Genomic DNA, 26,209 nt, shown 5'->3' on the forward strand with positions numbered 1-26,209 from the left:
ATATCGCGTAATTATCTTCAATGAACGCGAAATGTGTAACAAATCGCATCAAATACGCGAAAATACTTGACGTGTTACGAGTACTCGAGAAAATCATCGACCTTATAAAACGTTAACGTAATTCTATTAATAAAACGAAATTACGTGAATGGTTCTGCGAATATTTTGTGTACAAATGTCAGCAACAAGCCAACTAGTAAAAACAATAAAAAAGTACACGTGCATTTAAATAAGTTTTTTGTATAATACTCGTCATATTATTACCATGAGGCGACACTTTGGCACGTGTTTTTAAATTGATTCAAAAGTGGAAAAGACGTATTTTTCGGAAGATCATCTTGTTAAGTTTAGATTTCGTCTCAGTGTGTAACAATTCGGCAAAATCAATATAAATATTTTTGGAGATAACCAGACGACTGTGAAACGTAGTAGCAAACTTGAATTAATTAGTCGTCATTCCTTACTTATATTTATACCGTGTAAATAAGCACAGATCATGGCACTTAGTTATTATTATTAGTTTTAACAACAAGCTGCATTAAGTAGGTTATGTCAACTCCATACACTTATTCAAAAATATTCAGCCAATTTAAACTTTACTTAAGTAATGACTTAATCTTTAATCTCGAATCAAATTTTCAACTCGTTTAGCAGTGACAACACAGGTGCTGCTTCTGCGTGCTCGAACGTCCATAAAAATGTAAAGGAGCTAATTCTTCGATTAATCAATGTCGAATAATTTAAGAACAGACAAAACGGGTTTAAATATTTAACGTGCGATTTGTCTACAAATGCTAGTTTTCTCAACTGATGGAATTGACAAGCAGTTACACCTCCCATCAAAATTAGCAACATCGGTGACACAATTTTTCAGACGTTATTGATTGCATAGATCGTTTCGAAATCATGAAGCCGACATTATGCATCGAGACAATCCTTTAAAAATTTCATAACTTAAGTACGTGATTTACTTAGAATCAACACAGTGCAGAAAAGTAAATAATGTTAAGTGACAACGAAGCTGCAGCTTTCTGGCGATTTATCGGCGTTGGGTGCATTGGGACCGAATTTTATAAATTATTTAGTTGAGAGGCGAAGCCTCACATAAATTATTATTATCTATTGATGAAAATATCGACTCGGCAAAGCGGAGGCGGCGTTCGTCTTAACTACTGAGATTTATGGGTGGCAGGATTTTTGTAATTTACGATAGAAATCTTAAGCGTGATGATGTGACTTTGGGAACAGTTTTAATAAGATATTGTAGATACCATGTCCAGTAATTGCTCATGACATTTGATTTTCTCACGGATACCGAATTCTTTTACCACCTTTCATGAAGCGCTCAAAGAAAACAGTAATTTGTTTAATGTCAATACACAAAAAGAATGATGCATAATTAAACACACTATTTTACAGAATCAATATACCAGTTAACTACCTTCAAAGATATTTACACTTTTACTTTCGGTGTTATTAATACAGATTATCCAATGTTTATCACAGTGTTATGATATAATATGTTAATTTAGTAATTTGTTCGTAACGTTTTAATGTACGGTCTGAATAATGTTATAGCTCCTGTTAATCGATGTAAAGGGCAAGCATCTAAATCTCTCAAAAATACCTGGCTGAAGGATCTCGTGCTGTCACGAATTCATTACCTACCAAAGCGATGACTAATCAAACATTTGTATTGATCCGATTATTTTTTTTTAATGAAGCAGACGCCAGAATATCTAGGTAGCGTCTGCTTACGCTAGAGGAAACGTGGACAAAATAGGAAGCATCTTCAAATGTCACGAATTCGTAAAATGTATCCTTGTGCTCAAGAGGAATGTTAAAACACAGTTCGTGCAAACCGTAGCACACGTTTAATTACTTTGCAAAAATTCATGTTTGTCACATCTGAATCGATGATGCAACACGTCTTACATTTTTTTCAGGTGCAGTTAATTAGATTCCTTAGCCTTGAAATTTGGAGAAGAATCAACCTTGACAAGAAGATGAGAGTAACATTTTGTAAACACAATATAACTTCTATTACAACACAGCAGTTTGAGGAGCCCGTGATTAGTATAAATAAACCCGAGAAGGAGTGTCCACATCAAAGTGAATCTTCATCTCACTGATAACACACCAAACATGAAAACCGCCGTGAGTATAAAACAATCACCGCCGACCATCCCACAGCTCATTTATTTCCAGATCGTACTCTGTGCCATCGTGGCTTGCGCCGCCGCCGCCTCCGTGTCTTCACAGGATCCCATCCCGATCGTCAAGCAAGAGCAAGAAGTCAATTTCGATGGATCTTACCACTCATCTTACGAAACTGGAAACGGGATTTCAGCTTCGGAAGAGGGCACCGTAAAAAATGCCAACAACCCCGAAACTGCAGCTGCTGAAGTTACGGGCTCGTTCAAATACACCGGAGATGATGGAGTTGTGTATACGATCGAGTACGTTGCCAACGAAAATGGATTCCAGCCTAGGGGCGCCCATATTCCTGTAGCTCCCGAAATTCCCGCTGCCATTGCGAGGTCTTTGGAGTACAATGCTGCTCATCCCGAACCTGAAGAACCTGCTCGCAGGAAATTGTAAATGACTTTGGTAGAGACTGCTTTTTATACTGATGTACATATTAAAGTCACTTAACGTGAAATAAAAGAATGAAGTTGTACTACACGGTGTCGAACAATGTCTATCCATTTAATCCCCACAGTTCAAAATAGTTAACACTAACGTTCAACAAAGCATTCGTAATCGGTTTCTGAGCCTGGTTTATAGTGAACTGCAAAAGTTAAGTTATTAAAGTGGGACTTTTATGATTCCACTTCGAGATTAAAATCTGGTGGCGACTATTAAACAGTCATTTCCAAAAAAAGTCGAATTAATTCTATCGTAAAATTTGGCAAAAACGATAAGAACATTCCAATATTTTAAAATAACGAACAACTAGTTATGTGTGAGTTAAGAATGCACATTTCCACTCCAAGGGCTGTTAGCTTACGTAAAACGTTACCATTTGTAAGAAGTCAGAGCTGGTAGAGCGGAAATACTTTGAGAAATATACTACAAAATACCAATAAAACGACTCAGTTGACTCAAAGCCGTCCGGACGGGTCCACTTGTAAATCTTGGAGGGAGGAACCATTGATGGCTTTTGTCACTGTATTTCGTGATTTAACCTAACAGTGTTTCGTTTTTTTCTTTTCGTAGTTTATGAATGATTTTCTGATACTTTGACTGACTGTATTAACTCTTTTTATATCTCCACTCCAGATATGTGTCGCATTTCATGGCAGAAGGTCGAACAAGCCAGTACAGTTCCTACACTTCATCAGTACCTAGTAAAATTTTACAACCGCTACTTTGGGGGATTATCGGACAATGCAGGGGGGTAATGACGCCAATAAAAAGAGCGTGCCGCCAGTGTATAGTGGGCTAGAAACATCCAGGGTTGCATTGAATTTGTGATTTAATGTTTTGTGGATCTAACCTTCATGGTTAACTTTGAAATACCAATAAAATTTTATTAGATACTGATGTAGTATACTTACTGCACATAGGTGAAATATTGTATAACTGTGAAAAGCGATTGTTAATTCTTCAAACATTCTGAGCACGAATCTTCGAAAAATATAGATCAAGAGAAATCTTGCCTTAAAAAATGTATTTCATATCAAACAAATCCAGTTTTTAGGAAAAAAAAATAGTCGCAGTGTAAGAAAAAAAAGTGACTCATGGGGAGCTCGAACCTGCGACTTTCATCTTATTAGCACTACGCTCTAATCGACTCAACGTTCCTCTTATGTTACTAAAAAATGTTGCAATATGATTTTAATTTTTATTGTGAAAACCGTCCAACCTCGGGTGTCATTTGGTAGCGATGCCAGCTAAATTTTATTTTTATGTATTAGTCTGTGCCTCTGACATTTCTGGCAACTGAAAAGATTAATGAATAAATAATAAAAATAAATTATTATTTCCAAATACTTTTGTTAAATCTAAATATGAAGACAAATAACACAATACAAAACGTTTAATAATAATTATAAAATCATATGTGATTTTACGTTTTCGTGTGATGAATATGTGATGTGTGAAATGAGAATTGAGATGTGCGAAATGAAATTTGAGGTGGGAAATGAGATATGTGAAATGAGCAACGAGATGTGTGAAATGAAAATGAGATGTGTGAAATGAGAAATTAGATGTGGGAAATGAAAAATGAGATGTGTAAAATGAGAATCGAGATGTACAAAATGAAATATGACTCTGCCCTAAAATAAGATATGCGAAATGAAAATTGAGGTGTGTGAAATGAAACATGAGATGTGCGAAATGAAGAATGAGGTGAGTATTTGGAAGAGATAACAACAACAGGTAGAAAAAGACTCTATCACAAAGCAAGCAAGGTTAAAAATTGTCTCGAAACTTATTAAGGCCAGTCACCATGTTTACCTCTTATGGGGTTTTCAATGCATTTTTAGAAAATGATATATCCATTATTAACAGACTTATTGATATGAAATTTTAAATAAAACCTGTCCACAACATTTTACCGGATCTTATATAAACGTGTTGACTGGCTTTAAGGCAGATTCATAAATCACAAGTACAGGAATATGTTATTTTATAAAACTGAAACAGCATTTACCACGAAACTTTGGTGTTAACGTTTTACCATGTATACGACATTGCTAAAATACGTAGCATTATTAGCACAAAATCTAAGTAGGAAGTAACATAAAATATAATTTAGTTTACTTAAATTAGATATTAAGATATGTTGTTTCGATTTCTATCAAAAATCAAACACAAAGGATCGCTAGATTCTCATTTAATTCTCTCAAATTTTTGAAACCGCGTAATGTTTTGATGAATTTTACGTTGTATCTATCAAAATTAACATATTTCTCCTGCAAAAATTGATGATGACATTATAAAAAAATTATCACATAAAGCTTTATTGAAAAATTAGCCTTGACATGCATGCGGTATTCGTCGTATCTCAGAGAGCAGGAATTCTACGTGAATAATTAAACTTTTGTTAGATTTGGTTGTTCAGTTTTTTGTTTTTAAATTTTTAAAGATGGTTGTTTAGTTTTTTTTCATTGTTTGACAGTTTTTCTGCACATTTTACTAAATTATGCACATATTTACAAAAAGACGTCATTGTGACTGTAAATACGTGAGGAATGCAATTTTGCACTATTATTGAAGTGATTAATTAAAAAAACAAACAAAGACAAATATGTGGTCAGAGACATATTTTCTTCTAGTCGATGGAGTTATGACGATATAAATTTCAGCGCATAAAAATGTGCAGCTTGATTACTGGGTTAGAATTGCAATTACGACTTTCTTAATCATTTTTACCGTGTTTGGTAATAAGGTTTTAGAAATTACCACTTGAGTCTCGGATTACTTTTCACTTTTTTCGATCTTTTTAATTACTGGACTGAAATTAAAACCAGCTTTGATGTAATTCTTCATTTCGTATTTAATCAGATTATAAATCCAACCTTCAAAGAATCGAAAAAGAACAAACATGGAGAAAACGGATCTAACTCATTAATAATTTTAATTAATAACTGCAATGTCGGCTTGAAAATGGGAAAAGAGACCGTAAGTATGCTGGACGAACCGCATATTATGCAGGGTTTTCCAAGTTTTTTTTTAAACAGATCCATATTTATTTTAGTTTTTTATATTTATATGCAGAACATCGTAACTACAAGCTAATTACTTACGAAAGATATTTCCAAATGAACATTCATTAAGTAGTGTACAAGTATAATTTTCGACAAGCTTTTCTGAATAGGAAGTTCTTAATTTTGATCGACAAGATATGTTCAAATTAATTAATATATTCATTAAATAAATAATAATAATTATAACTGGGTTACTAAATAATAGTTATCTAGAATACTGTGAAAAATTTCAACTCTATGGTTTAAGGATAGGCAACCTAATATACATGGCTACTGTACTGAAGTTAGCTGCAGATTTGAATGTGAATCTAACTTCAGCGACGTGATTTAAATAACTTTCCCAGCAATGAATAATTCAAATAGTTTACACCAAAAACAGTGTGTTCATATTTTTCTAATTGTATAAAATACGTGCGGCTGGATTATAAAGTAGATGAATTTAATATTATTAAAGTGTGATTAACCTGTTAATCTGAAAATTGTAGTGGTTGAATTTGCTCACGTGATCCATTAACTGCATATACGTTGTTATGTATCTGTTTTTGAACCCTATATGTATGAATAAAAAAAGGTAAAATATTTTAATATTAATTTATTATGTATAAATGATACCCAAGCAATACACAACGTATTAATAATAGAATAATAATAATATGGCAAATAGGTATTTATTTATAACGTCACTAATCGTGTTGATCTTATTGCACCTACCTCTAATTAAACAAGGACAATAAAAACTTAACATAACCCTAACTTAAATATTAGGAACATTTTAATTACAAACAAAGAGAACGTTACACATTTAACGATAAAAATCTCAAAAATAAAAATTCTTCACATCTTTTCGATTTTAAGTACAACATAAATAAGAATTGTAAAAAATAAAGAAATGCAAATAATGAAAGGACACAGGGGTATTTTAGGTATACCTATCAGTTTATATACTCTTACACATACACCTATTTCATATAATAATATAGTGTATATACGATTCTGCCGTTTAGCAAAACTATATTTCGGTGTCAACGGTTCACTACGCTATATAAAAGTTACAAGTTATTTGTTTTTAAATGTATTTTCACCTCTCGTAAAGGGAGTTATGTTAGGAACTCTGTTCAGCCTCATATCGTTAGATGTTTCTAACGATCAGCTGTTAAATTATTTTCTGAAGGCACCCAGTCCCTCAACAATAAACACATTTCACATAATATTCAGACCCTACATATTATAGTTTAATAAAATATTAAACATCTCAATAATACAACGAAAGAGAATCGTGAGTGAGTAGGAATACGGGACTATCTGAAGGCTTAGTTGCTGTTGTCGATTAAAAAAATATTGTTGAGGAACCGTACTAAATTAGGAACCATTACTCCGGTTTATTTGCATTTCTTAACGACTGCTGTAGAGTCCTATATATAAAACACAAAACTTTTTGCAATTTGCTGCGGACAATAAATTGCAAAAAGGTCTTCCTAATATATGGCACTGCACACTTATATAAGCTCGCCATAAGTCCCGTAAGGATTTCTCACAAATACTTAACATCATTTCTTGCAAATTCTATAAAACAACTGTATGTACACGTCTAAGCTTAAAAATTAAAAATATTTTTTGATATTTTGTTTTTTTTTCTTTAAGTACAAAAAATACCAGTATTATTGGAGAGAGATCTGCAATGTCATTTCTGAGTTTTTAATACGTGTCACGTGAGGTAAGTCTCACTAATCATAAAAATGAGGTAGGTAACGTGAAAAAACAACAATATCAAAATAATACTACATCACAACGGCATTAAATTAATGAGACATCTTCAACACCCCTCATCCTGCAGCCTTGAGAATTCAACGATTACTGTTAAAAAATCGAGAAGAAAAAAATGAGAGAAAACAGAACTGCAGAAAGTGGATGGCTCCCTTATCGTATAGACCTTAATAATAATTATTTGCATTTTATTGGTATTAAATGAAAAATAAAAAATATGTACAGTAATGCTAATTTTAAAATTGAAACGTCACATAATTATAACGTGTTAACAAGAAATATGAGACTATTTACAATAACATACCTCAAAATCAATATTGTTATCTTCCGAAACAAAAAGCACCATAAAAATATTGTGTTCCTTCGTTCAATAAAGTCTAATTATGGAAGGAACAGTATTCAAGCTCATATTTGCTTAAACATTATCGTTTTGTCCTTAAACCGCTGCCATCAACAAGTGTGTGTATGTAATCCGGCATATTCACGAGCTTTTTGAAGCTATCGGTTTTATATACTTAAGTATTTTCACTGGGACCGAATATGCAGGCGATTTAAGGGCAAAACCCGAAGGTGCTTCCTCCTATGGTATACATCGAAGTATTTGCATTTAACAATATCTTCTATGCTATAGTTAATCTTATTCAATAATTAACAATGACCTCTATTCGAGTGCTATCGCTATTCTAGTTTCTTTAGTCTATTTACTATGCTTTGTCTTTGAACGTAAGCAAATACTTTCTATGAACATTTAACAATGATTACCACCGGGAAACAACGAACTACCAATCGAACTTGGCTTATAGCGACAAGCATGAATGCGAGGTATAAAAATAAGTACTTTCTGAGTCAAACTTACGAAATAAAAAAATGATTAAAAAATACTTATAAATAATACGAGTATACAACTATTGCAACAGTATATAAATAAATGGAAGAACTACTCAGTAAGTGATCGCGTTGCCTGTAATGCGCATGTCTTGTTAAGCTTATTATTGTTAAGTACGTGTGGACAACGAGTTCTGGGGAAGTCGAACTGGAAGTCTAAATTCTAATAAAGAAGCACTATTATTCTCACTTAACCTAGTGACTGATGATACAATGAAGCTATATGAATAATCCTAGAAAATGACTTGATGATACCTGATTATTTGCTATTATTTACCTGACGAATTATCACTGATCATGACTAATCAAGAATGTAAAAAATAATTTGATACTGATAAATTGTTGGCAAGAATCTGAGAAAAATCCCTGAACTGTGAGATTCTTTTGTTAAACGAAACGGCACACAAAGAAAGTGATACGGAAATTTGTACTTCGGTAAGAATGATATTGGAGTATCCTGAGTGATGAACATGAGTTTACATATGTATATGTACACATGTCTATATAGTATTTGATTGTTATATAGCTACGAATTGCTTATAACGGGAAGCATACGAACATATGTGGAAGCATTCTATAAAATAAAGTAAATCTCAAAAAGTTGTAACATTTCAGTATTTCTTCTTTTTTTTAAAGTTACGTACAAAAATATTGATGTAAAGGCAAAAACGCTTTGTACCATTTTCACCTGAATTGAATGTATGTATACATGTTGCGATAAACATATTTAATAAGTAGATACGAAACGTGAAAATGAGTAGACACTATTAAACATGTTTATACGTGGACCATGGTTCTGAGCACGGCAGTACAGACTTGACAAAATCTTTCTTTATGGAAGTATCGGTTGCATAGTAACTAAGTTATATAGGAACACGTAAAATTCTATAGGTAGTGATATTGATCCGACCTGAGTTGGAGGTAATTGGATTAAAACATTTTGTTAAATCTGGGCTTGCGTGCCGTATCGAAACTGAAATGTACGGACCCGTTGCGAAAATAATTCAGGTCTAAATCGCAAGTATAACAACCCGGCAAGATAGTCTAATGCAGTACGAACCTACACAACAGCCTACTGAAACACCGATTTAAGTTATCTTATAACTGCAACGTAGTCCAATATAAACTTTATACTATTTTTTTTTCTAAATTACCGTATACACTTGAAAACCCTTATTATCTTGCACTCGTAACCTATACTATCTTTGAGGTAGACGGATGGAATTTTTAGTATTATTATAGCGGCAGCCCGCTATAAAAGGAAATGTAAGTAATAAATATCTATAATGAGATAAAAACTGAGGTAGTTGGATGGAATAAATGAGTATTAAGTTGGATGATACTTGGCAAGAGTGGCGGCGACTGATTCCTCGAACATATACAACTAACAGTTTTCGTTTTCATTCTTCCATCCTATACACTATTCCCCCGCTTTGACCGCTTCCGGCTCCGCTTCGTCCTCACTATAGTCCTCCTCCTCGCCCCCGGAGGACTCCGCCTCCTCGTTCTCTTTCTCCCGCTCCCTCTCGTGATTCACCATCTCCGCGTCACCCCGCCTGATCTCGTCGCTCCGCTTCAACATCATCTCGTTGGCGCTCTGCATCTGCTGCTGCATCTTCTCCAGGAAGTGCTGCTGCGAGGCCTTGTCCAGCCCCATGGCGTTCAGTTGCGCCAGCTTGGCGGCGTGCACTGCCGCCGCCGCCTGCTCGGAGGACATCATCCCCATACCCAAGCTGTTCTCTGTGATGAACTGCAGGTAGGTGTCGAGGATGGCCGAGCCCGTCGAATTGGCCCCCGACACCGGCGGCGGCAGGGGCGCGGGATACGGCTCTTTCGACAGATTGTGAGCTAGAGAGTCTACGCTTTTGGCGGCCACCGCCTGGCCCGTCGAGTTAAACCTGTTCAGTTTAAAGTTAGAATTCTGCGGGTGGAGAGGGGGTGATAGCGCTAGGTCTAACCCTCCATACCTTTGGTGCGAGATTGTCAGGTCTTCGGGGTCGTTGTCGCCGCATATCGAGCTGCCCGCCTCGGACGCCGCCCCTGAGTAGGCGCTTTTCGCGTCCAACTTGACGTCGGAGCGGCGGGGGCCCGTGGGGGAGGCGCGCGCTCGCAGCTCGGCGGGACTTATTTTCACACCGGCCTTCGCTAGCAATCTACAAGAAAAAAATACGGTCAACAAAAGGACTACATAAAAATGCAAAAATTCAACTGCATTGAAATTACTCTTATGACAAAGGGACGGAAAACGTGGCGTTAAAATAAAACAGTTCTATTGTCTGAAAAAGTGAGATTTCGTCAAAATCGTAACGGAGTTGCTCTTGTTTAGGTCGTCGTAACGCAGAGTTTGGACATCTCATGATAAACAATTTTTAGCCATAAGATCTTGGATCTAATACTGAAGTTAGTCACCATGAACACCTGTTTGTAATTGAGGACAATCATCATCCTGCAATCTCTATGATCTTTGGAGTAAATATCATTTCCATCTTCTCAAAATATCATTTTTAACAAGGCTAATTGTAGTATCTAGATAATATTTCTAATATGAATTAGTCTTTTTTCGTTTGTATTCAACAAACATGTATATCTAGAGGAATTTAAAAGATGGCGCCACCTCTGCAAATTCTGTCAGTCTCTTCAGGGTAATTCAAAGGAAATATTTACATATGAATCGAGACACAACACTAATTTCTTAGCTATATCTGATCCGTTTTGAGCACTCTAAATGCCTAGATGCGGTTGTATTACAAACTTTGTATCAAATTTTAACGCTGATTTCTTTAAATCACAAAGGATATCTAGGGAAAAAATGTAGACTCTAGAAGCTAAATTTATCATCGAAGCCTATTCTCGGTCTCACCAAGAGATTCTACCACCAAAAACTGTATATTTCCGGAATGTACCTAATATTTCCATTATTAACAGAGTTATTGCTACGAAATTTTAAATATATGTAACTTGTCCACAAATTTTTCTATATAACACAATGAAAGTTCATCATCATCATATTTTTAAATTTTGGTGAAATTTTTCATCATGTATTTTTAAAAATCAATGTCGTAGTTATTATTCATGGAAATTTCGGAACGCAGTTTTCGCTACTATTTTCAGCTTACAGAAATCTTGACACTATGTAAAAATCATTATCGACAAAATCTGACTCTGCTGGATCTCATTTCCTTTAAAAAAAGTCGATAATGTTTCTTGGATAATGTCTAGAGTTTTATAAACTGAAAGCAGTAGCGAAAACCGAAATTTTCACAAGTTAATAACTGAGATATCGATTTTTAAAAATACGTAATGAAAAATTTCACCAAAATACGAAAAAGATGATAAATTGTATAAAAATAAAAAAACTGCTGTTTTGTTATACACCGCAAGTTATGGGAAGGTTATATTTAAAATTTGGTATGAATAAGCCTGTTAATAATGGACTGCAAAAATAGGTTGGAAATCCCAATGTTTGGAAAATTAACAAATGACAACTTAACTATCAAATGCGCAAACCCACTCATGGTAACGTAGGTTTTATTATCAACGTAATGTCACCAAACACTAACTTAATATGAACTGCCAAGGCTGATTTTTGCTCGGCATTACTAAATTAATGATGTGTACGCATTGATTTGTTGATAGACGCATAAATCCGCTCCCCCCCCCCCCCCCCCATGAGCGCCCATGTGTGAAATGAAAAACTAAAAACTAACTTTTTTTCAGGAAAACGAGACAACTGGGTGTAGTTTCCACGTTCTCGTGATTATATGTATCTTCAAGGAATTCGTTTCAAGACTTCTGAAATGTGACTTTTTACAAATCTAATATCTCGGTTAATGGTATACGCTCCTATTAGGACACTTTCAAATTATAAACTGTTTGTGAAGAGGATTTAATAAAGATCATGGCAACTTTTTCGAATAAGGTAACAGCAGGTGATGACCAAACATCAGGCTTCCTGATTAGAGATGCAAGATATGTGTTGACTAAACCGCTATGCACCATATCAATTTAGCTCTCATTGACTTCTTTTGCTAGGATCATTTCAATCTATAACAAGGATATTTATGCAACTTGGATCAATAGCCGGACTTGTTGCCGGAAAATCTACATCACAAACATCAAAATGGATAAATAGTTCTAATCATTTATAACGACTTTTCAAACGCCTTCGATTGCGTAGAATTGTAGATCATAAACTTCTTTTAAAGAATACAACTTAGCTTCCTCAATGTGGTGCCATAGATTGTCAAACTTGTTGAGTCGAATAATGATAACATATTTAAAGAGTGCGTTGCAACATCCGGGGTACGTCAAGGCTCAAGTCTTAGACTTGAATCAATTCTTACTTTCTCAACCAACAGAGTGCCATAAACACTTCAGCTCAGAAATGTAGATGTGCGGCAAGCAATTAGAAGAATAATTTACCCAGATTTTATACGATTAGTTGGAACTGTAAAACCGGAGCCTGCTGGCAATAACCGGAATATTACAGCCACTGTCGCTGAATTTGTTTCTATTGATTTATAACGTACCCCTTAGGAACAATATATAATATTTATAACAAATATTTATGAAGTGCGTCTTGGTCACATTTTCCCCTACAAATCACTAGCAACAAACGTGGAAATATAAACAATTTAAATGCCACCAAAATCGATACGATATATTGGTCGCAAACAATGTTTTTCATTTTTAATGCTTCAATTTCTATACTAACTCTGCGACAGTGGAAATGTATTTGCCCAGGTCTCGTTTCTCACAGTACAAAGCGCTAAACATTCGATTAAAAAATTCCATATGACATGAATTATTTACGATTGCTGTGTACCTCCATAACTCTGTTTCATCCAGCAGTTACTTCTTATTATTTCCGAAGGAGAAACCGCATGGGAATGCATACTTTCGAAACAACGTGGCTGAAAAAAGTATGTCGAACTACAGAATCTATAGGGAATCTAAAATATTCTATACAAATGACTATTGCTCACTGGAAGAATGTTGGCGAGTTCAACGCATTTCCCTAAAGGTTAAAAGCAAGACTTTGCCTACACGAAAGTGCTCGAATTCAAATCATTTTTCATACAGGGTTTCCTTTGGTTAGTCGGAGTGAAAATCGTCTCTGAAGCGTAAATAAACAAATCGCCAATCAAGTATTAACTAATTTTAGTGTCCCATTAAAACCATTAAAAGAAAAAAAACTGAATAAAAAAAGCAACGACAAGACAACAATTTTGAATCGTGGATCGTTGGGTCAATTTAAGTATTGACCTCACGCAGAGTATTATACCTAGAGCTTTGGGAGTGAAATAAACTTATAGCAAAATTCGCTTGAAGCCGAGAGAGTTAAAATAGCGCCATAAGAAGCCATGTGGTCAATGACAAAGTACTGCCGAAGATAAACGAATCGCGTTCGGCAACACGACTACGTAGGTACACTCTACAGTATAAGACGAACGACAGAGAATTTAAAAACTTTCTCGGGGTGTGTTAATAAATATTTTGTGTACATTACCAATGGCAACTGCGGAAACCGAACGGTGGTTTTCCTATTTGAAGAGAAGTTTATTCAAGAAAGGTTAAAGCCCACCATTTTTCAAACACAAAAAAGAAGAATTGAGCTGAAATTTAAGGCGTTTGGAAAAGTAGAAGGTGGGTTTATAGAAGGTGTGTATAAAATGTATACGTAAATTGATCCTCCAGTACAGTAGAGTACGAGCCGCCACTGAAGCTGACCTTATTGGCGAAAAATATCCGCTTTTGTGTTAAGTTTGGCGGTTCCGGACCGTTTTTTCCTGTTTTATTAATTTTGAAAAATTCTGATACTCATAATGAAATGAATGAATGGCAGTTTTTTTATGTTTGTTTTAAACCAGTAAACCACCCACACAGTTACTATTTTTAATTCATAAATGACACAGACAATTCTTGTTTCCAATACACAAAAACAAACGTTTTTGCAACGTGTTAAACAATGAACTTTTTTATAAACCGTAATTATCCAGACTGTTTTCAAACAATGCTTTCAAGCAGGTAATACGCAATTCAACTACACTTCGATATCTGTGATATCATTCCCACGGTTATTACTTTAAATTCCTACTGACCCATAATGGAACATTCCAAGCGCTGACACCCCACTGACACTGATAGTTTCAAAGTCGACCTTATAATAATAACCCAGTAAACTGTTTTATTGTACATTTCTGATTTAAAAATTGCGACCACAAGCGCCAAACCTTGCCTCATTCAAGCAACCATTGTGCTTAGGGCCACTTATTTACCATTGTTCTCTGGTAATGCAAACAAGTACCCGTCAACTGACTAAAACGCTACATTTTTTCCGCTCCTTTTTGTATTTGACTTTCTCCATCGGTACAAAAGCATTACTATGAAATGCAAGACTGGTTGTTTTCTTTTGTTTCGGCGGCTTACCTGCTGGCTAGGTCCGGATCGAATGGGGCGGGCATGGGCAGAACTGGCAGGTCTTTTGTACTAATTCCTCTATGTTGTCGAGACATGTGCGAGTGAAGGGAATTTCGGGATTTCGCTACTGTTCCACATAACACACATCTATAACCAGGGCATATCGTATGTTTATCTTCTAAATGAGTTCGTAACGTGTGAGCTGACCGGTAGATTTTACCGCATTTCGGACAGGGTCTAGGGTCTGTCGCTCTGACTCTCATCATGTCCAGAGAACGCCTCGAAACTAGAAACAAAACAAATTTAATTACTTGTTTTACATCACAAAGTTTCAGAATCACAATTACACTTACAGGGTAAAGCTCGCCAGCAAAATAGCCAGTCTGACAAACGTAACCAAAAATGTGGCGCTTTCGAGTTTGGCGCACCAGAGTGCGTGCGACAAACACATAGCGACTTTTTACAGGACTCAAGTGACGAATGATTAAAAGCGTGTTTTTTTTTGGAAAATTTACTGGCAATCAAAATATCACTACATCTCGCGCAACTGGTAACTAATAAATATACAATACTTATGCAAGATTTAGTATCTACAATAACGCAAAGTCAAACATGTTAAATCTCTCTGTGATGCAAATTTCACTTTGACGCCGTTCAAAGTTCCTCTGAATTCTTTAGTCAATTCCCGTTTTACAACACTCGCAATTATCCCGTTTCGCACAGTTCTACAAGCTCCATTTAATTTGTTTCATAATATCCCACTGTTTGGAGTGCTTGCTTCTCATATGATTTCGTACAGAATTAGGATGTGAAAATCGCCTCCCGCACTCAGTCACAGGACACAAAGGACTGTCTCTAGGATAGTGTTCATCAATATGTGACCTCGCAGCGTTGATCGAAGGCAGAATCAGATCGCATAGAGGGCACTCGTACTTGATGGGTACTCCAGCTGGTTGTTCGGCCGCTGGATATCTTCCTGACCCGCTGGTGCTGGCATCTGGAATGCCAAATCTCGCTGCACTTTTAGTTGCATTTATGTGGTATTAATATAAATTACCAAATACAATAAGCAACAAACAAGACGGACTAACTAGGCTACGTCAAACCGCTCACAGAAAAACATCAAGTTCGGGATTCTGCTTACAAACATACAGACTTTTTACTTTCTCTAACGAAAAAATCTGCTTGAATACACAAATAATACATCGGATTAAGTGAATGGGTTTCTGATTTTACCGGTCTTGCTGAATCTACTCAATCAATAAATTCTAATTAATTGCAATTGGATTAAGTCGACCAATGAAGGCAAATTTGGAACTATATTGGATTAAGTACATTACGAAACATCAGTTTAAGTAAATCCGGTTTAGGCTTTAATTAGATTCTCCCAATATAGATTCAAGTAAGGACACATTTTGGTGAAAAGTTTCAAATTTATCCTGTCACTTTTCCTGTCGTTCATGAAACTAAACACTCTTAACTCTATCAAATTTGACTCATATACGTGTATTTTTTTTACAAATTATAAATTCTGAACTATATTATAACATGATTTGAGCACTCTGGAGGACTACTGAAGGAAAAATGCTCACAACAGGTTGTGGTATAGCTCGGAATTGATAAGTATTTTTAGGCAAAATTTGATGGTTTTCTTGATATTTGTGAACCCACTGGGTGCGAATAATCGCTAGAAAGAGTGAGAATAATTGTCAAAAGTTGTATTTTTGACATTTTTTAACGAATTCCGTGAAGCTACAGCCGCCAAAATATGGGAACAACCGCCAATCGTCTCCTTTTCCAAAAAAAGTCGATTTTATATAAAACAAGTGTGTCTAGGCCTTCATTATGGTCAAAATAGATCGCAATACAGCTCAAAATTGATAAATTTTCAGAAAACTGTATGTATTTCAATGTACACCAGCTTCAAAAAGGACACAGTGTACTGAAGAACACACGACTTGAGTGTGTTATCGTTTCGGGAAGACGGTCTACTGTAAAAGTTAATTTTTGTTTTTGTAAAAAAAACTTTAGGAGCATCGTGAAAATCCCTAGATCTGATGCTTTCCTGCGGCTTATTCAACGCAAAATTCCCCGGCTAGCTGTACTATGTGGGGGCGTATTGTCTCTGTCTGATCCCATGAGCTTGTAGCTGGTGGTTGATCAAATAGTGCTTGGTCTTGCACTTCTTTCCGCAAAAGTTGCAAACGATCCAGTTCTCCTGCGAGGTTTGAACGTGCACGTTTATGATGTGCTGTTTTAGGTTACTGGAGTTAGAGTAAAGCCTGCCGCAGTATTGACATTTGGGCTTCTCCTGCCAGGAACAATTAGACGCATTCGGCTGTGCCGCCCCTGTAACAACAGAGGCGGCATTAGTAAATAAGTTAGGAAAAATAACGTATCTGGACGAGTTCGTGTTTCCCTATTCTATATTGCACTTCCAATTACCAAATTGGCCATTATCCCTGCACAAGTCCGTTTCCTTTTTTTCCTATTCTTCCGTTTATTAGCCATAAATCCTTTTTAATAACTGCTTATCTGCTTCCTCGTATTTTTTATGGGGTTCCGCGCAAATGTAAAGTATGAGCTGCGAGCTGTTTAACGACCATTTTTATTTCCTACTCGCTCCATCTTGGGCATTACCACAATTACTCGATGCAACTTATTTTGATTTCAGTTTCGACATAAAAACGACGTCGTGTAATAAATTTCAGATGGTCTGAAGAGCTCGCTCGAGCAATGCTAAGTACATCCTTTAATTTAAAGTTATTAAAATAATGGAGGTCATAATTGGTTTGAATTGAAATCATTAAAGTAATTACTCTTTTTGAATCGTACAATTTTAAATTGAAAGCTAGATCTACATCGCGGCCTCACTTGTCTTTAGGCTAATAGTGGCGTGAGAAAAAACGACGCTTTTAGCATCCACAGCACCACAAGATTTTTTCTTCACGCCCTTGAACTTATAAACATACGAGAAAATGAGACGCTTTTGGCACTTTTTTACACGGAATTAATTGTCTGCATGGTACAAATCTCGCGCCTTACTGTTTTAGTCAGACCAGCCATTGGAGGTGAAATAGAATCTGAAGGAACGTTGCTATCAATCGATTGATTGTGTTTTTCGGTATCAGCTAATAAAGCTTTAATTAAAAATAGTAATATATAGCGCGGTAGGGGAGAGAGGGTCGCGTTGGCACTGCGATGAATGGTCGGATCGTCGCGGTTAGGCATTAAAATTTCTAATTTAGCGCCGAGCATAGTTGGTACGGTGCGATAAATCGTTACTTTAATGTAACTAAAAATATAAGTGACCTATAAACGGCATCTAGCAAAACGTCGAATTCGGGCTTGGTAGTTAATATCATTTCATTATACTACATTATCCCCTTCCTGACATGCAATAGCGAGCATTACTCTGTGAAATAAAAAAGCCCATGACTGGGTCCTTTTCCCGAGCGTAATAAAATTAATGCCCAAGAAAGACGTAATCTGTCGACGTAAAAGTAAAATACGAGTAGGCAACGAGTAATTTCTTAAAATATACCAAAGCAATGGGGACTTTATCGAACATAAAGTAATAAATGTGCGTTATAGCGTCCAAGCACGAACAGTCGATAACGAGGCCTGTATTGCCGACTGATACAGTCCGGTAATGTAAGGCGAAACACTGACATACCCTACGCACACTTCTTTTTTATACGTCGTTGCGTCTTCCTCTTCCTTTTTTCCGACTCGGTCGACGATTCGCCGTTCTTTTCCCCGAGTACACTTGGTGATAAACAGCTTTTCTGTATTTCTGAGCTTTCTCGGGATTTTCTCACACCTACAGAAATATCCGCTGAAATGTGTTCATTTCCTTTTATATTCCAGAAATCGAAATGTTTTCATAAATGTGTTATTCACCAATGCATCTCAATCCTAGTTCCACATAAAAATAAGGTCTACATTTTCTATTGAGTTCAGCGACTCCAAAAAACGATCATGCGTCCAACGCAAAACTTCCTAATTCCCACAAATCGAAACAATTTCAACCAAAATTTGATCATTAGCGATGTACAGGAACGACAAAAAACGCCGTTACCAAACTTCCTTATGGTCTAGAACGTAAATCATCTATATCCTCTCATTTTTATGGATAATAATGTATGCGTTCAATTTCGAAAGCAATTTTTTCAAGATTAATATCAAGGATACAGTTTTCAAATGTAAACTTATCAGGGTGTGCCAAATTCCACCAAATTTTATGGCCATCGTCACCTTAGGTCATTTTAAACTTTTGTATTTATTTTGCTTTACAAAAATTAGGAAATTTTGCGAGGTAAACAAATTTGAGGACGAAAGCGAGCAAGAAAATTCAAGGTGTGTCGTGAATTATTTCATACCGGTGGGCAATGTCTGATGAACATCACGCCTCCATAAATTCATGTTAATATCAATTGTCAAGCTGAAACGATCATAAAGAAAGAAAAAATCAACAGGAATGTCTGTTTTCGGGTTTCATCGGTACATTACCGCTGCGTGCTAATTACCTCTCCTGTAAAAAGAAAGAAAAAATGAAAAAGCAGCCAGACACAAACATTACGGTATTAATAAAATTTCGTGCAGTGAACGTTCCCTTAATTACGCTTATGTACCCATTATGTACCCAAATAAAAACACAATTTATAAAAAGATAATTGAAATACTTTGAGTTGAAAAATCCTGATTATAAAATAATCATCTCCCATCGCCCATAAAATTCAGAGTGAATAACATCATTATAATAACCGGCTCCGAAAATCGCCATATTTTCATGTTTATCGCCAAAATTTTAATACTGTGGAAAAATATTCCCATTCAATGACCATCTTTAAGTAGTCAACCATTTATTATACCTCAAGTTCATGACACTAAATTAACCGGTTTTTGCCATTTTATATACCCCTCAGCCGTCGAAAAATGTCCCAACTTCTTCTATAAGAGCAAGAACAAAAAGCGGCAGATAGAAATCAGCGGCTTAGGGTTAGTACTTAAAACTTTCCCTTCTTATCACCTGCACATCTGGTGAAAAAAGCCACGATGAAAAGCCCCTAATCGGGTTTGCTACGTTCGACGAAAATTATTAATAAATGAAGCCGGTGTTTAAGTTGACTTCTGTTCGGAGAATTAGATGGAAAAGAGGACATGGAATCACGTCACAACAACGTTTCGATTTCTTTACGGGTGAGTTTGTTCCGAATGGGAATCGGATTAACAGAATGGCAGATGTTTAAATGGCGGCCATAAGTTAGAAGAGAGTGGATGTTGATGTTTGTGAAAAATACGGAGACATCGGAAGGGGTATTCGTATCCTGCGACGATCGATCAGTGGAAAACATCGTCAAAGGTAGAGATTTTGGGAGGGTGGAAATGTTTATTGCGAACGGCGACAAATTACAAATAGTAGATCTACTAAATTAGCAGAAAGCGATTTTTAAGTCAATGACTGCAGCTAAAAGGACAGGAATTTTATGCAAGTCTTTGTAAATAATTTGTTATGGATGTTACTTTGAATTCCGTTGCCCTGCTTTCGCTCGAGGCTCAAAATCAGATATAAAGGCTATAAAGTACCCACTCCTGCCTCGAGCAGAAGCGAGACAGACGAATTTAAAGATACATTCCTTGAAGTCTTCTCGTATAAAATTGATTGTTAACTTAACGGAAGGGTCCGGGAAGAAAACAGAAAAATACATGATCTCAAAATAAATAAAGTATTCAATTTTACAAACTAATCTACATAAAGAGGTTCGGTTTCTTCGTAGCCTTGTTGCAAACAAATCAAACTTTTACCATAAAATTTCATAAAATGTACATGCTGCGCAGGAAACGATAAATAACAAAAATAGCGCGAATATTTGTCTTTTGACTGCTGTGATCTTGGAACTTAAAAAGAAAATCCATAGTCAAATAAATGGAACTTTTTTAACAAATATTCCAAAAATAATTAAAGATAATTTTCTCAAATTTTTTGCTCTATTTCCATAGCGACAACTGAAATTTTTGGGCTTTGATATCAGTCTTTTAGCAAAGCTTAATTGTGAATTTTTCGCAATAATAAGAATGATATTAAAACTTAAATTTGTATAGCGCCTTGTTTGCTTTCTTTTTTTAACTATAATAAAAAATTTGAAAATGACATTGAAACTAATTTTTCCAAAAGTTAAATAACTTCCTTATTTCCATAACTATAACTGAAATTTTTAGTATTCGACAACTGACAATGATTTTACATTAAACTGAATAAACGAAAAAAATCTGTTTACATATTATACAGGGTGACTCAGAACGCTACTGCATAATTTTAATGGTGAATTATATGGCAAAAATAAGTAAATAATGCATGGTCAATTTTTTTAAACTATGACTATAAGAAAATATTAACATTTCGTAATTGATCAAAATTACTTTCCACCGGAGTTAATTATTAGGATACAATTCTTACTTTAACACCTTGGTCACAGTTCGTTCAATTTTTACGTTACCAAAGAAATACGTAGGTAATAGTGGCATTTCCAAGGCAACAATCAAATTTTTAAGGTGTTCAAGAATAGTTTTGCTGATAAATTAACGATAGTGAAAAGTAATTTCGATAACAGCAAATTTAACTTAACTTCTCTACTTCTAAGAAATGACATATGTTTGCTAGAACTTTTTACTTATTTTTGACATATAATTTTCCATTAAAATTAAATAATAGTCTCTGAATCACCCTGTATGCTCATAAAAAATTGAAACTATATTTTTTTTTTAGTTTTTCAAAAGTCAGTTTTGATTTTTTTTCGGTTTTCATGATCAATAAAATGTCAGTTCACAACGATAAAAGTCAATTTATGTCATGGAAAAAACATACTAAAAATTGAGTTGTAACTTTATGTAATGCTATATATCTGATTAATTATATTTTCAACTATAAAGAGTGTTCTGGTTTTCTGTATATTTTTACATACTTTGATTGACTTTATTGTAGGCTATATAACTGTTCTTTACTTTTGAAATTCTGATGCAATGTTGCCGCGTTATTCAAATTTTCGTAACATTTTTTAGCAATCGAGGAGTTATAGTTTCTCCAGTTTTAATTTGTGTAAAAGTTAACTTGCTTAACAATAGATTACTACTGCCGGTGATGGGACAGTCATAAATAAGGATTTAACCATGCCGTTACCATTATACAGTAGAATGGTTAAATCCTTATTTATGACCATCCCATTACCGGCAGTAGTAACCTATTGTTAAGAATGTTAACTTTTACACATCAGAAAACCGAATTAGAACTGGCGAAACTATAACAAAAAATCGCAATCGGATTACTTTTAAAATCTGTAAGACAATATTTTAGAGGGAGATAAATAGAAATAATAGTTTGTGGTATCAATTAAATTAAATTTTAATACATCCAGTGTTTTCTAAAAATTCTAAAACATTACACTTTTGAAATATCGATATTGCACTTTTTCAAATACAACACCCTGTATTTTACCACTTCAATTCATACCACAAGAATGCAAATCTCTCTATAAAATATTATAACGCAGATTTTTTTTTGTGAAATACTTATTGCCTAAAAAATTAAAGTAATTGGAATAACGTGACAACGTCGCATCAGGATTGCAAACACAAAGTGTGGTGGTTTTAAAGCCTAGGAAGGATTGCATATATATGGTGTTCTATTTAAAAATACCAAGTTGTGTACTATGTTTCAAAAACAGAACACTCTGTATAGTTGGAAATAATTTAATTGGAATGTAATTTTTAATATACTGAGATTCAATTCTAAATTAAAAGATAGAATACTTGGTTATTTGTGTAATTTATGAGTAAAATGCCACTCTAGAATAAGAGGAAGAAATTTTTTTGAACGATTGTACGAGCTCTCGGCCGAGTTCAAACTGATTTTATACAATTCGGTTTTAAATGACGCAAAAATATATTGATAACGTAATTATTATAGAAATATAGCTAGATTGTAAGGAAATATTTTCTGGGCTCCTATAAGTGCAAAAAAATTCTCATTACTTGTCTAATATCAAAAGATTCTACAGAGAGGTAGAACACAGTTAATTCGAGATATTAGACAACTCGACATTTTTATTTTTCTCTTTGAAATTGTAGCTGTATTTTTCGCAGATTGACAAAAATTGGGGCAACCAAAAAATGGCAATCTATTTTTAGGGTTTCTCCAATTTTCTGGTGCGTGTTGAAAATCAGTAAATGCAGCATTTTTTATATTTTTGAAATTTACGTTAAATAAGCAACTTTTTTCTTCTGATAAAAATTCTTACTTTTATTATTTTATACTTATGTTAACTTTGCCTGTATATAACAGTTTCTATATCGATAAGCTTCTTTCCCTGTGGATATATCAGTGCCGGACTCGAAAATTGTGTAGTTGTTAAGGCACCATATTTAAAGCAAAATTATGTTACACGAATCCTGTTTTGATGGGCCGAGCGATCTAATCCGACCCTGGAAACGGAGCAAACATAGTCGTTTTGACGGACACTTATCCTACCGAACGTTGCAATCATTTTCGTTTATTTCTAGCCGTTCTCTAAGCATTCTTATTAAGTAATAAGTAAAATAATCACGGACTCCACACAAAGATCACAAAATTGGTAATCACATCAAAACAAAATGTTTTTAGGAAGAGCTTATCATCCAATTTACACTCGAAAAAATCCTCTACAACCCACTCATCTACAATAAGACTTGTTAAACTGCAGGGAGGAATACTTAAGTGGTTTACACCCATTGTTTATCCAAATTATTTCTCAGAAGAATATTTTGATGTTCCAAGCACAGATTTATGTAATTATTTGTATGGTTACTGGTTTCTACAGTTGTTTATTAGCAAATTTACATTATTCCTAGAAAAAATTAAGTCTCGTCTCGGCGTATATTTCGAAGCTTTCTTTCATATCCACTCTTTTTCAAAGGTTAAATAATATGTATTTAATAACTTAACCGTAAAAATCTGCAAAATTCAATGATGATAAAATCACCTCTATTTAAAAATGATAATAATAATAAATAACTTATAGTCTGCAAAACAGAATCTGCTTTGAATTTAGCAAAAATTTTAACCAATAAACTCACTTTCGGCGAATTTAAAAAATGCAAATAGTCAGATATCAATGTTAAAATCGTAGAAAAAAACACTATTTACGACTTGAAGTGAAACATCACTTTACTCACCGCTAATGCAGCTCGTAAAATAAATTCGCGAAAAAAAGACGGTACTTTCATCTCTTGCTGTAAAATATGCTATTTTAGTGTTGCTACGAGCAAAAGGTCATCACTAAAAAATTAAAACAAAAAAAATCGACATGAGAGTTATTTTTGATAACTGTTAATTATTCAGTTTTCGATTTTCACTCAATAATTCGCACAAGGCACACCAAGTATTTTTCTTTTATTCTTTCAGAACGAAATACCGTTTGAAAATAAAGCACACTTAATAACGTAGCGTTGTCAATAAAGTCAATACAAAATCTTTATTGGTTTCGCCTACGAAAATAAACATGCTCTTCCAATTTTTCGCCAATGGTTTTTCATGGAACAAAAAATGAACTCTATTTTTGTTGTATCTACAGTGTTCTCGATCCGCTCATTGTTAATCTTGGCGAAAAGTCTTGTTCAAACCACAGAATTATAAAAATCTAACTCACGAACGTTTCAAAATTTTGATCGAAATGGTAATTTCATGAATAATTTTGATAAGGATTGACACCTCATTTTTGGACGACGATTTAATTAATGTACTTTGAGGAGATTGCGGTGGTGTTAACGTAAGGTTGTTTTGTTCGTTTCTGGGTCATGTATTTTTCTTTCCGACGTCGTTGCATGTTCCTGGGTACGAGATATGGGCGTTCGATGAGTTTTCTATATTCCGGCTGTACGACGATGCAAGTAATTTCATTTTCGTCGATGTCTGTAGCGCGTAAACAATCTTAACGAGCCGCTTCTGCAATTGATCGAACTGCTCTTGAGGGGCAGAAGGTCGAGGGGAGGCAGATAGCAAGCACACAGTCAAACATCGAGATTGCTGTGGATGTACTCCCCCGTTCCCGGCATTGGTCTATTGATTTATACGGTCCGTTCGTATGTCTCTCCTCTTTTGTCCAGGCCGGACCGAGAAGGTGGTGGTCCGGAGGCAGAAGCGACACCTACAGAAGGCCCCCTCACTCCGGCGCTCATACAAATTTAATTGGAGTGCTTTCGGGTGTCGCTGGAACTTTTTTACAGTGAAACGCAATTAAAGGCTGGGGTTGGAGGAAACAATTTTAATACACCGGAGGAAGCTACAAGAAATTCAATTATAATAGGTAGTTTCCGGGAATGGGCGTGCGTAATTTTATGAGTAACCCTAGCAACTGAGGGCCCCTCTGTCAAAATTGTCTATTTGGTCGAATGTTTATGAGGAGTTCACTAGCTTCATTTCCCATTATGTGGACTTGGGGTTAGCGCTCCAAGAAATCGATGGCCGGGTACAGGCAAACAATACGAGGAAACTCTTTTAAAGTAGAAGGAGAGGTTTCGCGGTGTGTCCCCGGAAAATGGATAACGGCGAGACCGTGCGTTAAGCTGCTTATCGGAGCGTATTTTCTTTTAATCCTTAAACCATTTTATCGGAAAAGTCTTTTTGAGTGTAAATTTACCTAATTAAAAAAGGGTCGCTCCGTCTAATACACTTTGCGAAGAAGAACAACGCCACTCATCGGGCGAAATTTGTTTAAACTTTGTCGGCTGTTTTAAATCTTGACCGAGTTAGCCCGCATGGAAATTTAATTTTTCCTCTCCATCGCTCAGGTCACGACTAATCGACCAAATTCCATCTCCGCTTCGGTTCCTTGCCTTTTCCACAATCCACCAGTCACTTTCATTTTTCATTAGTTTTCCTTATACCCTCACTGGTCACTGTCAGGTCATCTGACATATTGCACGAGTCTTGTCAAAACTGCACTGACGGCCGGGATAAGAATAAAATATTTAATATAAGAACTTTAGCGTTCCGGCGTGGATGTCCTCTGGCAGATGTCACTTCTTGATTTTCCTTCCATTTGGCCAGCCCTCACTAACTTAAATATTAACTACATTTCCCTCCCGAGACAACTTCCACGTTTCTTACCCGACTATTTAATATGTTTGACTTCGATTTGTTAAACTACTTAAATAAATAAATACAAGAAACTGCTTACCGAAATTATCCGTACTGTTGTGGATCCCCGAAGGACCGGGCATGAGTCCTCCTAATCCTAAAGGTTAAAAATAAACATTAATATTGTGCTCCCATAAAAAGTGGCTTTAAAAGATTGCGTTTTCACGTGCCTTAGGAAATACCTTTGATGGTCGCTTTCTGTAATATCGCGCGTACGAGAATCATCTACTATAGGAAAAAAGCTTTAAAC

The 26,209-nt window shown here is 35.3% G+C and overlaps 2 protein-coding genes across 7 annotated transcripts in view; one reads left to right on the plus strand and one right to left on the minus strand.

Annotated features, from left to right (window-relative positions):
• The first annotated feature begins 1,966 nt into the window (after nt 1-1,966).
• On the plus strand, nt 1,967-2,685 carry LOC135122907 (cuticle protein CP14.6-like). The gene is made up of 2 exons (XM_064047400.1): nt 1,967-2,157; nt 2,209-2,685. The coding sequence occupies exons 1-2, from the start codon at nt 2,146-2,148 to the stop codon at nt 2,599-2,601; spliced, it is 405 nt and encodes a 134-aa protein (XP_063903470.1). The 5' UTR covers nt 1,967-2,145; the 3' UTR covers nt 2,602-2,685.
• A 3,649-nt stretch (nt 2,686-6,334) lies between these two features.
• Nucleotides 6,335-26,209, minus strand: part of LOC135122911 (protein abrupt-like) — a 91,209-nt gene continuing 71,334 nt past the window's right edge. For 3 of the 6 annotated variants that reach the window (XM_064047427.1, XM_064047426.1, XM_064047428.1), the window contains exons 6-8: nt 26,000-26,056; nt 14,796-15,072; nt 6,335-10,519 (exon numbers count right to left, since the gene is read on the minus strand). In XM_064047427.1, coding sequence (XP_063903497.1) covers nt 9,787-10,519; nt 14,796-15,072; nt 26,000-26,056 — 1,067 coding nt within the window. In that variant the 3' untranslated portion in view covers nt 6,335-9,786. Of the gene's footprint in view, nt 10,520-14,795; nt 15,073-15,306; nt 15,784-15,843; nt 17,136-25,999; nt 26,057-26,209 lie in introns of those variants that run through there. The other 3 variants (XM_064047429.1, XR_010279484.1, XM_064047430.1) reach the window with 3 other exon arrangements.

The sequence above is a fragment of the Zophobas morio genome, unplaced genomic scaffold (assembly GCF_036711695.1).
Source record: "Zophobas morio isolate AGI-343-1 ecotype UQ-CSIRO unplaced genomic scaffold, CSIRO_AGI_Zmor_V1 ptg000005l, whole genome shotgun sequence".
NCBI lineage: Eukaryota > Metazoa > Arthropoda > Insecta > Coleoptera > Tenebrionidae > Zophobas > Zophobas morio.